The sequence below is a fragment of the Melozone crissalis genome, unplaced genomic scaffold (genome assembly GCF_028551555.1).
Source record: "Melozone crissalis strain CALT ecotype California unplaced genomic scaffold, PUWL_Pcris_2 ptg000002l_1, whole genome shotgun sequence".
NCBI lineage: Eukaryota > Metazoa > Chordata > Aves > Passeriformes > Passerellidae > Melozone > Melozone crissalis.
In genome coordinates, this window is record NW_026535780.1 from 19,047,664 (window position 1) to 19,063,662 (window position 15,999).

The following is a 15,999-nucleotide window of genomic DNA, read 5'->3' on the forward strand; positions in this document are numbered from 1 at the left end:
GTTGCAAGTCTGGAATATGTGTGTGAGTAGTATTCAACTAGTAAATTAATTCCAAATTTTCTCTTTCTGTTTGGTTTTGTTCATGTTCAAAATGGGTAAAATGGAAGAATTTTCCAGTATTAAACAAGATTTAAAAATTTATTTCTCCTATTCTCTGTTTCCCTCCCTCCTCCATGCTCAATTTTATCTGGATTGGGTCATGTAGTTCTCTCCTGTGCTGTTTTTATTCTCCTCAGGCACACCCTTCTGTGTTGCTCTTGGTTCAGAATCTTCTTTTACCACTATTGATCATATGAACATGGACATTACACTACAATTTCAAAGAGCTTTCTGGCTTATGATACTGCTGTGCTAAGAGAAAAATACAGAAGTGACTATCAGTATATGCACTCATCATAAGGCTGAAGAGCAACCAAGTCCATTTCTGCTTAAAAGAAGTTCAAAACTAAACAGATTTAAAAATATCTCTTCCCCAAGTCATAACTGATAGTGCTACTTTGCTGAGCACAATGTGGATGAAAATGATCCATGTAGGATTCACCTCAGCAAAATCTTCACTGCGAGGTTTTTTCTAAGAACAGATGAACTGCTTCACTGAGAACTTGACACTTCTGACCTTTTTGTATTTTCTTGCCTCCCCCCCACCACCACGTGCACTTTGTTACAGACTCAAATGAAAAGGTGAGAAGGAGATTTTGGATATAAATGTTCAGAACTGCCTCTCAAAACCCATAAACAAAGACACTTTTTGGCACTCTCCATACTATCAAAGCCCCATAACACCAACATTTCAGGCAAAGAATGCTTTCTGGAGCAGTTAGGAGAGAACAATGAATCCTACAGGTTTAGTTTTCTTCGGGGATTTCACATGTACACAGAAGGCAGCTCCATTGCACAGATCTGAATCTCCCCTGTCTCAGACCACAGGTGCTCATTCTCCCAGTGCACACACGTCTGCCCTAGGCTGGTGAGCGCACTCAGGTTGAAGGTGGACCTGAGAAAGGCATCTTGTGTGTTACACAGGCCAGTCCTTTCTTCCAGACTGCATCATGAGGCATTCACCAAAATTTATGGAGCAGCTGTGCAAGCCAAGTGTTCCCGCTCTTAGTTTCCAGAAGTAAGAGCTGTGACATGGCCGTGGAGCCTGCTGATCTGGAGCAAGTCTGGGGAGTCTCCTGGTGACTTGCAAGAAGCCAATGCAAGACAGCCACTTGCTATCTTAGGTATCTCAATTTGAAAAGCAACCAAATCTGCTGCTTTGCAGAAATGTTTCTGTTGAAAGACGAATTCCTGTCCACGACTTTCTAAGAAAAGGATGGATGTTGTCCTCTGTAGCTAAGCAATGAAGGTAATTAGTAAGTCTAAAAGTTAAACCTGAAGTCTAAAAGTTAAACCTGAACCAATTCTGTTTGTTCTCCATCTTAACATGAAAGTCAAGTACTTTCTGTTTCTGAACTGACAGCTTTACATGATGGAAGAAATGTTAATGTCTAAAGGCTTATAAACCCCCCTAAAGAAGATGAACTCTGGAATAGTTTTTTGTTTAAGAAATTAGAAGAAAGCGGACTGAAGGGGCTCCATCCAAACCAAAATTACAGGTTTGAAATATTTGTAAAAAATAACCATCCCACTGCCTGGAGACCGCCTGGCAGTCTCAAACCCACGTTTGTGAGGGTGGGGGTGAAACATTGCTGCCTCCTCCTGTGAGGCCTGGCTATTAAAAGAGGCTTGGAACCACTAATGGAGACAACTTGGAAACATGGTGGGATATATGGATTTGGATGATGAAATGAAAAATCTTCCACAGTTATTTCTGATCCTTATTGTATAGTAGTTCACTTAGAATCTAGATTTTAATAAAGGAAGGTGAGTATTTTTCCTGCTCTTAATAAAATTGTAGACATTTCCTCATAAAAATAAAAAACAACAAAGCAAACAGAACAGTTTTATCATCATACAGTGAAGTATTTTTTAATTTTAATTTTCTATAGGGCTGGCCTTTGCTGTTCTGTCTTCAGTCCATCCAGTTTTTGGTTTATATGGATCTTTTTTCCCTGTCATTATTTATGCCATATTTGGAATGGGACGTCACGTTGCAACAGGTAAGTGTCTGTCTGCTAAAGTAGTTTTCAGAACTGGATACTGAAATTTATTCTTGTGTAAAGGTCAATGGAAGGAAAATTATCTATAATTAAACAGAAATAAGATGGTTTTTTGCTTCTCTTTATAACTATTTTTTGTCAGTTTAAGTACTTTAAAAAGCCTCGTTAAGAATTTACTGGAGTTACTACTGCCATTATAATTTTATATTGCACTGACACTTCCTTTCTAAATGTAATTTACTAAGAGCTTTTGTATTTTAACTTTGCTTTAGAAATCTGCTTCAGGCTAAGAGTTTAACACAGGGCTCTGTCAACAAGATGTATGTAAATGGAAATGAAAAACATTCGACTGTCTCTTAAACCACAAAAAACACACATTACTTCTCACCTGTCTAAAACACAAATCCTGCATTTCTCAGGAAAAGAAAAACAAAAGTGACCTTCTGAGCCCATTACCTGCTATTGTATTGAAGCTAGAGACTCTCCCAGTAAGGACTCTGATCCTCTTGCAGAGCAGCTGGGCAGGCAGAGAAAGATGCTGCCCGGCCACTCTGCTGGTAGGTATGAGTTACTTGTTTACCCTCAGCAGAGCCTCACCAGCTCAAGAATTGAATGGCTTTGGGCTCCTAATAGGTTGATGAATGCTCTATTTCTGAGCCCAAAGAAATCAAAATTATAGACGGCAGCTGGTAATAATACTCATTAGATTGAACCACAAATCCTTTGCTGGGCAGAAGTGGGCACTTGGTGGCCCCGGGAGTTTGCAAGAAGGGTGAGATAGGCTCAGCAACAACACACAGCATGGCTGGGTAAAGGGAAGCAGCCCCTGGGGCTGTCAGAAGATTTGAGCAGGGAGGAGTATCTCTTCCTTGAAGAGCAGAAAATCTCCTGAAAGGACAAAAGATGGTTCTGGGTAATCACACTCAAAATGAACTCTGCAGAGTCTGATTGCACAAGTGTATGCATGTTCTACTAAGAAGTTAGCAACACATTCTGAGCTCCCTTTTTGATCAAAAATATTCAGTTACATTATAAAAAAATACAATTCTGAACAGCTATAAATTGTCTTAGAGAAGAAAAGAAAGTTGGAAGTTTGCTTTCCCTAGATGTACAGAGAATATTTGAGCCTTTTGATGTCCAAAAAGGATCTGTAGATGTGTTAGTGTCATAATGTTGTAATGACTGTATTCAACTCATGTTAAAGCATTCCAAGAAAAGGTGGAAATTTAGAATCTGGAAAATAAATTTTTCTCTTGAATACAGATAGATTAAAACTATAGCCTATATTAAAAAGCTGTTTCAAAACAAAAAAAAAATTAGAAGTGTATTGTCAGAAGTTTGTTGTTGTATGATTATTAGGAAGACAAGAATCCATCATATGTAGGAAAGATAAGGAAGCATCTGGGTGCCATAAATTCTAGTAATGAAAACAGTTGATAAAATAGGTAAGTATGCTGTTAAGTCTGATGTTTTATCCTTGGGAGAGAAGAGTGTTCAGAGAATGCCTTGAATGCCTTGCTGAGTTCATGTCTGCAGATTTCTGCATGGTCCTTGGTGTGGAAATTCTTTCCATTCACAATTCTATTTCAAAATTTAATTTCAATGAAAAAAAAAAGGCAACAAAGGACTTCTCTTGCACATATGGAATTTTTTAAATTAAGAAATTTGAGCGACATCTTTGTTGATCTTTTCAGAGAGAAGGTCTCATGCACTTGTTCCCCCAGCCCCAGTTAAGGCATTGTGGTGTGTAGCTGAGTGTACAGGAGCCATACTGCCTGCCTCAGCTGCTCCATAGTTCCTTATGGACTTTGGAGACAACCTCTTCACTTACCAGAATTTTCTGTAAGATCTGAGATGCTCTCCATATGTACACAGGCTGTAAAATTGTTCTTTGTTAGTGAAGGCAGTCATGTTAGTATGAAATAGAAAATCCATCAAAGGCCCTGTTCAGTTAACTGTTATTCACTTGAAATGCCTCTTCTTTGAAAAGGCTGATCTACCTTAAGAGATTTCTCACCTGAGCAACAAATACATACAGCTTTTGACTTTTTTTAACATAATTGATTTTGAACCATTCTCTGAGACAGTTTTATCTGCCATAAACAGCACATACACATCTTTGATTTAAGATAGAACTTCATGTAAGGTGTTTACAAATTTAATTTTATGCAAACAACTTACAACAATAGAATGGCCAAGTTTGAAAGGAATCTTAAAGGTCTTCTAGTTCCAACCCCTCTGCCATGGTCAGGGACATCTTCCACTAGGTCAAGTTGCTCAGAGCCCCATCCAACCTGGCCTTGAACACTTCCAGGGATGGGGCAATAAAAGCTATGTGTAATCAGACCCTGTTGGAGAGGAGTTAATGTGACTTCTGTAAAGGAAAATCCTACCTCACTACCATCTAGACTACTGCATGAATGTCAACAAGTGCATGGAGAAAGGATATACTTTGAATATAAGATATCAGAATGGTCAAACAGCTACTGATAAGGCTCCACACCAAAGGTTACTAAAGAAACTAAGTTGTCCTTGTGATAGAAGAAAAGTCCTTTTATTAATTATTAGCAGGTTGAAAGATATGGAGCAAAAGGCTGGACCTCATGGTCACTTTTCAGGCTGGTGGAATCCCTGGTGGGTTCCTGAGGAATTCATGCTGTGGGCTTTACCCTGTGAAGGCCAAGGTGAGGGCAGGACTGTGTACAACAGGTCCTGCAGGAGTAGAAAAAATGTGAGTTCAGAGAGAAATTGTTTTAGAAGACTTTTAAAGTATAGATTAAAGAAAACAGTACAGCAGGTGCTGAACTTCTGAAACCTGCTCTCAGACAACATTGAAAAAGGAGAAATTACAGGCAGGTTCAGACAACCTTTGATAAATTCATGAATGCTAGTCCACAAACAAAATAAAAAAAAGCCAGCTAAGGAAGTACTTCACTAACACAACAGCTATGGATGCTGGCAATAAGAGCAATGGCCCACAGAAAATGGCCAGGCTTGTGTGCATTCCCCAGGTAACACCTCTGACTATCACAGCTGGAGGCAGAGTACTGGGCAAGATGGGCCATTGGTCTGACATAGCAAGATATTCCTGTGCTCTAATAGCTCTGCATGTTTGTGTCTTTTAATGTTGAATTGTCACCCTCATTTATCTTTGTGTCATTAAATATGCTTTATCTCTTTCAGCCAATAAATGTTTTTCTCATAATTTGCCTCCATTTATTAGAGTGCTAGGTACTATTTAATGGGCTAGGTACTATATATATAGTGTGAATTAATTGCCCTAGACATTTGAATAGTGAACACTTGGGATTCTCAGAGAAATAGCTGCTTGATCACATCCAGGGTGAGTTAAAAGCATTTCTGATAACTTGAAATAACTTGAAATCATTTTAAATTGCTGTATTTGAATGCCTTTTGTAAACCTGTCTTAATTAATGTGCTTAAAAAAGGATTTTCATTTAATTTGCCTGTATAAATGGTATTTTATGGGAAGAAATGTGTGTTGCATAGAAAAAAATATCTTAAAATTGTTCTTATGATGACAGGAATGTAAAAAATGGCACTTTTACTTATAATGGCCATTTTAAAAAAGAGACCATGAGTGATGAGTACAGACAGATATACAATTATTCGTGAATAATGTGTGGCTTTTTTTACAGGAACTTTTGCTTTAACTTCCTTAATATCTGCCAATGCAGTTGAGCGTCTTGTTCCTTCAGTCAGAACTAATTTCACAGCAAACAATAATTCAGGAATTTTGGGTTTGTCAGAATTTGAAATGCAGAGGATTGGAGTTGCAGCAGCAGTTTCATTTCTAGGTGGAATCATTCAGGTTGGTGGTGATCCCATTTTCTGTATGCTAATGATGTACTGCCTTTGTTACAGCTATGACATTTATAATAGTTTTTATACTTCTCTGAGGAAAACTAATGAAAACATCTGCTTCAATGGGCACAAATGATGAAATTAATGCACTTTAAGAATTTGCTAATCCTTTTTTGAGATGTAGTTATCTATATACATTCTCTCAGTTTTACAATATGAAGCAAAATCACCTTCAGTCAGCTTTACCATAATACTCACTTGGAGTTGGTGTCTCTTTTCCTTCTTCAGAAACAAACATGAATCAGCTCCTGGTAAGCACTGACATATTCCTGTGGCTTTCTGTTGCCCTTGGCTTGAAAAGCAATACTATACAATATCCAATAATTAAAAACAGTAGGGAAAGTTTTAAATTCTCTTTAGAGTTCACACACCCATCATTAAAGTGAAATAGTAAAACAGATGTCTTCAAATGATTCTCTAAAGTTTATTTAAATGATCAGAGGTCTTTTAAATTTCTTCTTTTTTCCTATTCTGGCTAAAGGGGCCAAGTTTCTTCATCCATTGCCAGTGCTTAGGTTTTCAATGAAGGCTTCCCTCTTTCCTTGTAAATATTAAAAGAGAAGAATTGTTCCAGCATGTGACATTGCAACTCCTCCTAGGTAGCTGGGCTCCTGAAACAAACCCAGACCCCTCCACCTGGTGCTTTGGATCCCTCTCCCAGGCAGAGGATGAGCAAAGGGGCCCAGAATGGGATCTTCAGTAGCCTACGTGCTTGGCAGGAACTGGGGTGTATACTCATGTTAGTCAGTAGGAAATATCAAGAAGCATTGTTATTTCTGGTGTGTTCTTATAATTCTTTTATTGATTTATGATGAGAATTCTTTTATTGGATCATGACGAGAATTCTTTTATTGGATGATGACTTTGGAGCATGAGGGACAGCCTACAGACAGCCCAGACAGCAGAGCTGATGCAGATTGTGCCTGGCTGTGCCTGCACGTGCTGTCCCAGCACTGCATCTAACGCAGGGTGTGTGCAACAGCAGAGCATGAATGGAGCTCTTCATGCAGGAGTCCTGTGCCTTTGAAAGCTCCTGCATCATCCCCAGAGAGGCCAAAGTGCCTTATGTGGGAAGCTGGTGCCTGCATTCATTTGATGTAACTTCAAAATCCAACGCAGAAATTGTTTTGCTTGGTGGCTGCAGTATCGTGTTAGGTGTGCAAGTCCTCTAGACCTCTTACACTCCTTCATCCAGAAAAGTTCTGCTTTTTCATATGCCTTCCACTGCATCAGTTGATTTATCTCAGCCTATGTGCATCAGTTGATTTATCTCAGCCTATGTCCTCTTTAATCCTGACTGGAGTGAGAAGAACTGGTAAATCCTCTCTGCATCTTCAGATGCAGCGAACTGTGCCACGTGCATGGGCTCCTCTCCCAGGTCAATAATGTCACTTACATTAGAATTATATAACACAGCTGGTGCTTGCCATGCTGCCACCCATCCTTTGTGTGAGCTTAATGGTTGCAGGCCAGAGTAACACTTATAAACACTTATTTCCTAAAGAAGTGCCTTGAAGATACTAATACTGCAATATGCAGGTGAAAGTCCTGATCAAGGCTGAGATTAAACTTTGGCATCTTCCCAGGTGCTGTTAAGTGTGGCAATCTATGTCTCTAATCAAGATTCCAGTCTCCCAACTAACAGTTGCTGCAAACCCCAGATAAGGTGACAGGGCACGTGTTGCTCTTAATGGGTAGCTGAATCAGTCACCTTCTTCTATTTATCAGATTAGATTAGAAATTACCTAGTAGCCTGAAATTAATGTGTGTTCTGGGACAAGATGAATAGTACAATGCATTTTGGGGCAACAGCTTTTCATTGAAGACATCCTGCAATACAAAAAGAAGTTGGATTTTCTGTGTAGTTGATATCTGGGATGGTGCTGCTTTGGGAAGGGAGCAGACCTGGGTTATGTTATCTACTATAAGACTTAATTTTTCTGAAAAATAGTCAAAATGCAGTTCTCTAATCAGCCACTAATTGCATAAAAACAACAGATGCTGTGACTTATCCCTACCTTGGGCATCTTCCAGGCAAAGGATGAAAGGTCCTTGCCAAAACAGCTGTTTCCTTCTTGGAAAGAGTAGGTAAAGAGCTGTACACCCTTGGCCTAAAAAGCAATTTGATGCTATTTTTCCAGTAGCATGGCTAAGTAATCAAATCAGCAAATAATGTTAAAATAAAAGAGAAAACATAAAAAATAGTGGGTAATGGAGGGAAGGTGGGGGAAGGGGGAGCGTTTTTGAGATGAACTGCTGTTGGCTAGCTTGTGTTTATTGCAGACCACAACTGTGCATTTGTGTGTGAGGCAAACTCTGAGCAGGCTTTGTGAATTTCAGCGCCATCTAGACAAAAATTAGCACTATTTTCTTATCATAATACAAGGATAGGTAGAGATTTCCACAATTCAAATTACGGCTTAGCTGCTTAAGTTTTTCTCAAAGTAATAAATTTCAGAGTCCTGAACTACTTCTGAAATCTAATGTTTAAGGAAGTGCTCATAAAAGAGAAAGAATACTGAATTATATTAAGAGGCATTCTGATGAAGTTAAAATAGTATTAAAATAGAAAATAAGTAAACATAAAATAAAAACTTCAATTACCATACCCATTTAATATAATGCATGCGTTATTTCATTTTAAAAAGCAGAATGGAAGGCATATGAAGTTTTTTTAATGTTTGTGTAGCTGCTACTCTATAAAAATAAACAGGGCATAGAAAACAAATCAAGCTAATAGAAATCTTCCCTGATATCAAATACCTTGGAGGTATTGATGGGAAGAGAAAATGATGGAACATAGCAGACATATATGGGGTAATTTTGTAATTAAAATTGGATGCTGCCTTTATAACATTAAAAAAATCCTCAAAAGTGCTTTTGGGTAAGATTTTTTTTTCCCTATTAATATATGTGCAAGAATGTTTGCATAAATATATGTGTCTCTAAAATAATCTCAGCATACTAAAATGAAATTCAAGATTAAGATTTGCTGAATAAATAGAGGAAAGCTCCTTGCAGATCAAACTGAGGAAAAAATATCCTAGGAAAAAAACCTGAATTCTCTCAAGACCACAGTGTTACAGACTTCAGTTGGGCTATTCTTCTCTAGAGGAGAAATAGCTGCTTATTAAATTCCAGTCTTGTAACATTTTTATTGGCAAGTTTTTCATCTACAGTATTTTAAAAACTAACATGTAATTAGTTGCTGATATACAGCGTTGGATATAAAAATGTTTCTGGTATTCAGGAGAACAAATTTACACAGTCTATTATCAATTTGGTTAATAAAAAACGAGTACATTTGAATAAGAAGGACATTTTTGTAAGGCAGTATTCTTGTCCAAATCTCTATTACCCTGTGAGAAAAATGATGCTGCAATATTCTGTCACCCGTAGCTCTGCATGAGGTAAAAACATGAGTCTATTATACAGTGATAATCAGGGAAAAAGTTCATTTTTCTTTTACAATGGAAATACCTCATTGCAGGCTCTTATTCTGTATTTTGAAAATTGCAAGTTTTCAAAAGGGAGTTCTGATTCTCACAATTATGGTAGAGCATACTACCACATGTGTTAGTACAGAAAAACCATAGAAAAGACTTTTTCAGGTCCTGGAATGAGGAAAGTTCACTGTGCACACCATCAGAAGCTACCAGACACTCTCAGGACACCCAGAATGAACATAGGAGCTGCAGCTCAAAGAACCAAAAGCTAGCGGTCTGCCAGTCAGATGTCCATTGAAGCAGGCCATGGAGATTTTAAATTGGCAGCTCAGCTGAGTTGAACTGCGTCTGACTGTTGTCTCCAGAGTGTCCATAGAAGTCTTCACTTTTGCAAACTTAGATTTTAAGATTATCAATAAAACGTACTAAATGAGAGGCTCGCAGCCTGTGCTCCAAGAGATGCTCCCAGTTCTGGCCTCATCCACCCAGCCCATGCAGCAAATGGTCAGGAAGGGCCCCACCATTTGTCTGCTGTGACACTGGAAAACCCCTTCCAGAACAGTGGAGTTCTGAGGGGTTTAAAATTCACTCTCCAAAGCTGGATCTGTGCAGCAGGCAACACCATGTCAGTCTTCCAATTTCTGGGGACAGAAAGTTCGACCTTGGTGATTTCCAAAGAGCTGTTAAGTGATAAAAATTTTTACTGGCCATGGAGTTAAATTGACTACATGTTGAATGGAATTTTAATAATAATAATAACAGACTGAGCATGTTGTCATGGGAAGAAAGTATTGAAAGTGGGCAAGAACCAAAGGTTCTGGATAATGAACATAGAGGGCTTTGCTTTTTGCGATTGCTCATTTTTCTTCTCCTGACTAAATTACCATTCTCTTCTACTTGTCAGAGTAAAATTATGGAGCAGTAAAGACAGCTGCAAAAAAGGTTCTCTTTGTATTGTTTTTCTTCCATTTTGAAATTTACTTATTTTTTCCATTTTTTTTTTTTGGGAATCACACCTTTCCCTACTTCTGTCTAATCACTTCATTGTATACCTTTGTTCTGTGATCTTTTCTCCTTTACTGTGCATTAACTCAAGGCTGCTTTCCCTCACTTTATCTTATATTGCTTTTTCTTTTCTCTGAAAGGTCTTTATTTTATTTACATGAATTTATTCAAGAATTTATACCTGGTGAAAGCAAAATTCATCTCAAGACAGTTACTTCTTAAGGAACCTTTTTACAAAGTATTATGTACTGGAAGTGCCACACAAATAATCAATAGCCAAGTGCCTTTCAAACCACTTTTATATTGAGCATATTCTTTCCCTGAAATCTGCTTTTATCCTCTAGGAACTAAGTTCTTAAAAATTAAAAATTCTGGATGCAATTCTAAAATAAGTGAAACTTTGTTTTCTTTTACAAGTTAAGAGAATATCAGCATTATTATAAATAATAAAAGGAAAAAATATTTGCCTTTTTGTTGTTGTTGTTGTTGTTGTTGTTCCAGGACTTTAGTGGCACTTTTCTCTGTAGTGTGTCTGCATCAGGAACAAAAAGAAATCATAAAATATACCAGAAAATAAAGTGGAAGACCTGCAAAAATCAGCATCACAACCAATAGCCAAAATAAAGCAGATTTTTAGACATTTCTTTAAGAATATTGAACTTTCTACACTTGGGTCAGTGTTACTGGGTGAAAGATTTTATGGCATAACGCAATGTAATGTAATTGAGTGCTGTCAGCTTAGCTAAGTTTCAAATGGTGTTTATTCAAAATGCAGTGGCAGCCAAGCTTAAATGGCTCTTGCCCAGCATGGAGGGTTAATTTTAGAGTCAATCTGGGCCTGTGTAAATGCTAATAATAATTTTATCTGTCAGGAAAATTCACACGCAGATAGATTTGGGAGGCTTGTTTCAAAACCTTTTCCTCCTCACGATCCAAGCGGTTTCTCTCCATTACTCATGTTGCAGGGACAACATGAGGTACCCATATCAGTTTGTGCTAAAAATTACACCCTCCACCCAGAACGTTTCCTGTTCTGGTTGCTTCACTTTTAGATCCTCTCCATGGAAGTTGTATGGGTGCACATCATAATTATTTCTCTATCATGTAAATAAAGAGTGGGATGTTCATGCTCATGAAGTACTGCCTTTGTCTCTGTCAGTCCTGAGCTGCCTTCTGCAGGAAGCAAAGGGCACCAAGTGTTGCTTGTTCAGTTGAGTGGCTACAGAAATTGTCTAACTGAAACCACACCCATGGTTTGCATCTATTTTACATAGCCCACGGTTCCATGCAATCAATAAAAATTGTGTTTGAAATGTGTTCTTTTAGTTAGTACCTGTGAAGCATCCTCTTAAAATGCTGAAGATTAAACAAAAAAAAAAGTAAAAAACCAAAAAGTAGATCTAAGAGTGATGCTAAAATTTCTAGGCTCAGCAATCATTTTGCTGTAACTCACAATAATAACTTTCTCTGAAATGCTAATAGTAACTAATACTTCTCTCTGATATTATGTAGTATACAGAATTGTCTCTGTGGTTTTGATTCCATAGCTAAATAAACATCCAATTTCCTGGAAACTAAGCTATTACACAGTTAGAAATTTCACATTCAGACAATAGAAACCAATTTTAGAAAACAAACAAAAATTCCCAAGAGAAGGGAGAACTGAATTCTTATTGAACTTTGCTACTGTGAACAACGTTTTAAATATAGAAGTAGACACACTGTTAGAACAAACAGCTAAACAAAGTATCTGAAATTAGTAATTATCAGTTTTAGGCCTGACTAACTAAATTACTACTCACTGACGGTACACAGTAATTATCATTATTGGAGTCCAATCTTGAATGGCAATCAATGTTCCAATTGCTCATAGTAAAGAGAAATTTACATGCTATTAGTGGGAAGTAGAAGAAAAATCTCAGATTTAATCTCTCAAATGGAAGAGGATATTGCTCACTAGAGGTTTTGTGGTTAATTAAAAGCCACTTATTTTGATATTTTTGTTTCTTTTGCGGTACTATGCCCAAAGTTCTCTGCATACAGGTGAGCTTTATGGTGAGAACATGAATGGTGTTCAGGCATAAAGAAAGATAACATCTGAAAATAACAGTTTTAGCTTCAGAAAAAAACAAAAAACCAAAAAAATCTAACCCCCCAAAAAGCAAGGGAGACTGTGATATATTCCAAAATGATGATTTTTAGTATGGTAAACACACAATGAACCTCTTAGAAAGTATTGTAACAAACAACTCTGTGCCAAGAGCATGTAACTTTTCAGGGAGAAGAGCAGCAAATGCAAAAGACTGCAGAAGTTAGAAACTGCAAAACTCATTGTGAAGGGAGATAATGTCAATGTAACTTAATGTGGATCAGAAAAGCACAAAGTGTTGTGTACACCACAGTAGCAGCTGTAGTCATGTAGCAACTTTGTGCAAAGAATGAAGAGTTATCAAAATTCATACTTTGGAGAGAAAGAATGTTCCAAGCACAGGATAAGGGGAGAAAAGAGTTGAACACAACAATACCTACAATAGTTGCAGATCCTGCTGTAGTTTAAATTTCTGGATTAGGGGTCTCACCACAAGAGTCTCTGTAGCACCTCATAAATTTGGTATCTGTTGAAATTACTAATTTTGAGAATCCTGATAGTGACATTATGGCAATCAGTAAGCTGGACCAAGATATGGCTCTTGGCCCATTTAGGCTGCAAAGCAGTGGAACAGGAATAAGTCTCAGAACCAGCCTCAATTTTTGAGTTGCTGTACTTGTTGCAGTGTTGAGTTGATGTTTTTATGGTGTTTATTGTGCTTACATATTTGAGCAGGAGACAATATTTAGAGTTTCTTTGACTCTGCTTTTGTTGCTAAACTAGTATTAGAGTCTGGTAAACTAGTGAGTAAAATAGTGCAGATAAACCCACAGAACTTCAGTGGGTTCCATTTTCAGATAGATTTATCTTCCAAAGGACTTTTGCTTTGTATCTTTAGCTCATTTATCTTATAACTTATTAAAAGCACTCTGACTCATTGTCCTATCACCAAGAAGCTGCTGATCCTCCTGCCTTTGCTTTTTAGGTAGTGATGTTCATGCTGCAGTTGGGCAGTGCCACTTTCTTGTTAACAGAACCTGTCATAAGTGCCATGACAACAGGAGCAGCTACACACGTCGTGACTTCGCAAGTGAAGTATCTGCTGGGAATGAAAATGCCATATATATCGGGACCACTGGCATTTTTTCATGTGAGTTCAGTTAAAGAGATGAGATTTACTTCATTAGATAAAATTTTATTATATGCACTATTTGTCTCTGTGTAATAGTATGGAATTTGTTATGCACATGTGTGAATGAACAGATGAATCTGCATCTTGCTTTAACTGTTTGTAAAACAAGATTTGGAAAACCTGATAGAGAACTAGCAGGGATGGGTACAGTAATTAATTTAAAATATGTTTCTTAGGGTATCCATAATCCCTTTTATTATCCTGAGCCATACAGGGAGGGTAATCTCTCTCTGGGTCAGCATGTGGAAGGAATATAAATTTAAATATATTTTCTTTATATGCTACTGAATGAAATCTGACCATCATTGTGGTGAAAGGAAAATGACCCATGATTTGTGCATCTCCTATGCAAAAGTTACTCTAGATATGTTATTTATTATTTTATTACATGAGACTATGCCATAAACACAGCAAGTGGACGGCTTGAAGGTAATTTTTATAAAATGCATGCTACATTTCATGCAGTATTGTTGCAAATGAGTAGTAAGGCTGCTTAAAGCATCCTTACCATCAATACCAACAGGGGTATTGGTAAAAAGCAGGTATGAGCTTAATATGAACTTATGGAAGTGTGACTTTAACAGAGTTCAGTGGCAAAGTTCACTCTCTTACTTACTGCAAGGATGAGGCATTCATAGGAAAATTAGATTAGTAACAATTAATAAGAGATTACATGGAGACTGAGGATGAAAAAGGGTAAGGGCACAAAGGGTATGAGCACAAAAAATAAGGTGTGCAAAAGGATTTAACAGAAATTGATCACTGAGTAATTTAACATTTATTAAGTGATTCAATGGGAATTTTTTATAAATATAACCGTGGCTTAATTACAGTTTCATCGTAACAACATTCACACCATAACAATTTCACATGCACATAGGCGGAGATAAATGCATGTCTGTCTGTCAGTGTAAAGGTGCTTATAAAAAATTCCCCTCAACTTCAGGGAAATATTCATGGCAAATGGCTGAGTGTTTCTCACCAGGCAGGGGTTCAGGGGTTGCACCTCAAGGAGTCTGTGTGTGTGTGTGTGTGTGTGTTGTGTGTGTGTGTGTGTGTGTGTGTGTGAGCCCAGGGGTTGCTCCTCAAGGAGTCTGTGTGCATGTGTACATGTGTGTGTGTGCGTGTGCGTGGGTGTGTGTGGGTGTGTGTGGGTGTGTGTGGGTGTGGGTGTGTGTGTGTGTATCAGCCCAGGGGTTGCTCCTCAAGGAGTCTATGTGCATGTGTGCATGTGTGCATGTGTGTGTGTGTGTGCATGTGTGTGTGTGTGTGTGTGTGTGTGCTTGTGTGTGTGTGCATATGTGTGTGTGTGTGTGTCAGCCCAGGCCTCACCGTGATGGTCTTTTGAGCATTTCAGACTTGAGGGTTCCCGAGCTCTGAGAGGTGCCCCACAGAGAGGGAGGTGCTGGCACAGCCCACTGTGGCCCAGAAGGGCTCAGAAGGCCTCACTTAGGACTGCTGTGTGCAGGGTCACAAGGTGATTTGCTTTAGTCACCAGTTGGTTTCCATCCTGACCATAACCCACGCTGGCAACTGCTGGAGTTTCCAAAACATTTGGAAATTGTTTCCAAAACTTCGGCAACAATGGTGCTGTTCTGCTTGGGCTCCAGCTGAGGCAGGGAACGTTCCAGGGCTGTCAGGGGATGACTGATCACCCTTTGCTCCCCACCCCAGCCCCACAGTGGGTGCTGGTGTTGCAGCACCTGCTCTGCTCAGGGACACATCCCCACCTGGCTGGTTTGGGCAGGGCCAGGGGGTGATGCACCACCACCAGTGCCATGGTCACAGCCCTTGGAAAGTTCATATTTTTGGCTGATACCTTAAAGAGCAAAGCTGAATAATCTTATTACAGAGTCACAAACATATTCTTGATGGTAACTAATTCCAGCAAACCCTGAATTTCAGTGCTGTGAGCATAATCTCTTGGCATTATTAATGTTACAACAGTGCCTGTCAAAATTATATTTTGCTCATAATAAAACTGTATTTACTTGCTGAGGTGATATCTACATTGCACTGATAGTGAGACTTCATCTAGGCAGCCAATAAATTAGGACACCTTATTTAAAAGTACCGACTATGTCTTTGTGCCCTAGTATGTGCTTTATTTTTTCCTATTATTTGGAAAATTTGTTAATGTGAAATCTTGATTAGAAGATGTTGCTTTTTAGAATATTTTTTCATAGTATTTTATAAATTTGGTAGGTTTTCATACGGATAATACATTTGTTAATTTTTTTGCAGGAACAATTCATTAATGAAAATTAGGAGCATGTAATA

General features: G+C 38.2%; 1 protein-coding gene across 1 annotated transcript in view; it reads left to right on the plus strand.

The window, feature by feature from the left end:
* The window catches only part of SLC26A7 (solute carrier family 26 member 7), a 64,274-nt gene that overhangs the window by 10,542 nt on the left and 37,733 nt on the right, over positions 1-15,999 (plus strand). Inside the window, exons 2-4 of the mRNA XM_054284252.1 lie at positions 1,992-2,102; positions 5,762-5,934; positions 13,513-13,677. Of these exons, the coding sequence (XP_054140227.1) occupies positions 1,992-2,102; positions 5,762-5,934; positions 13,513-13,677 (449 nt within the window). The remainder of the gene's footprint in view (positions 1-1,991; positions 2,103-5,761; positions 5,935-13,512; positions 13,678-15,999) is intronic.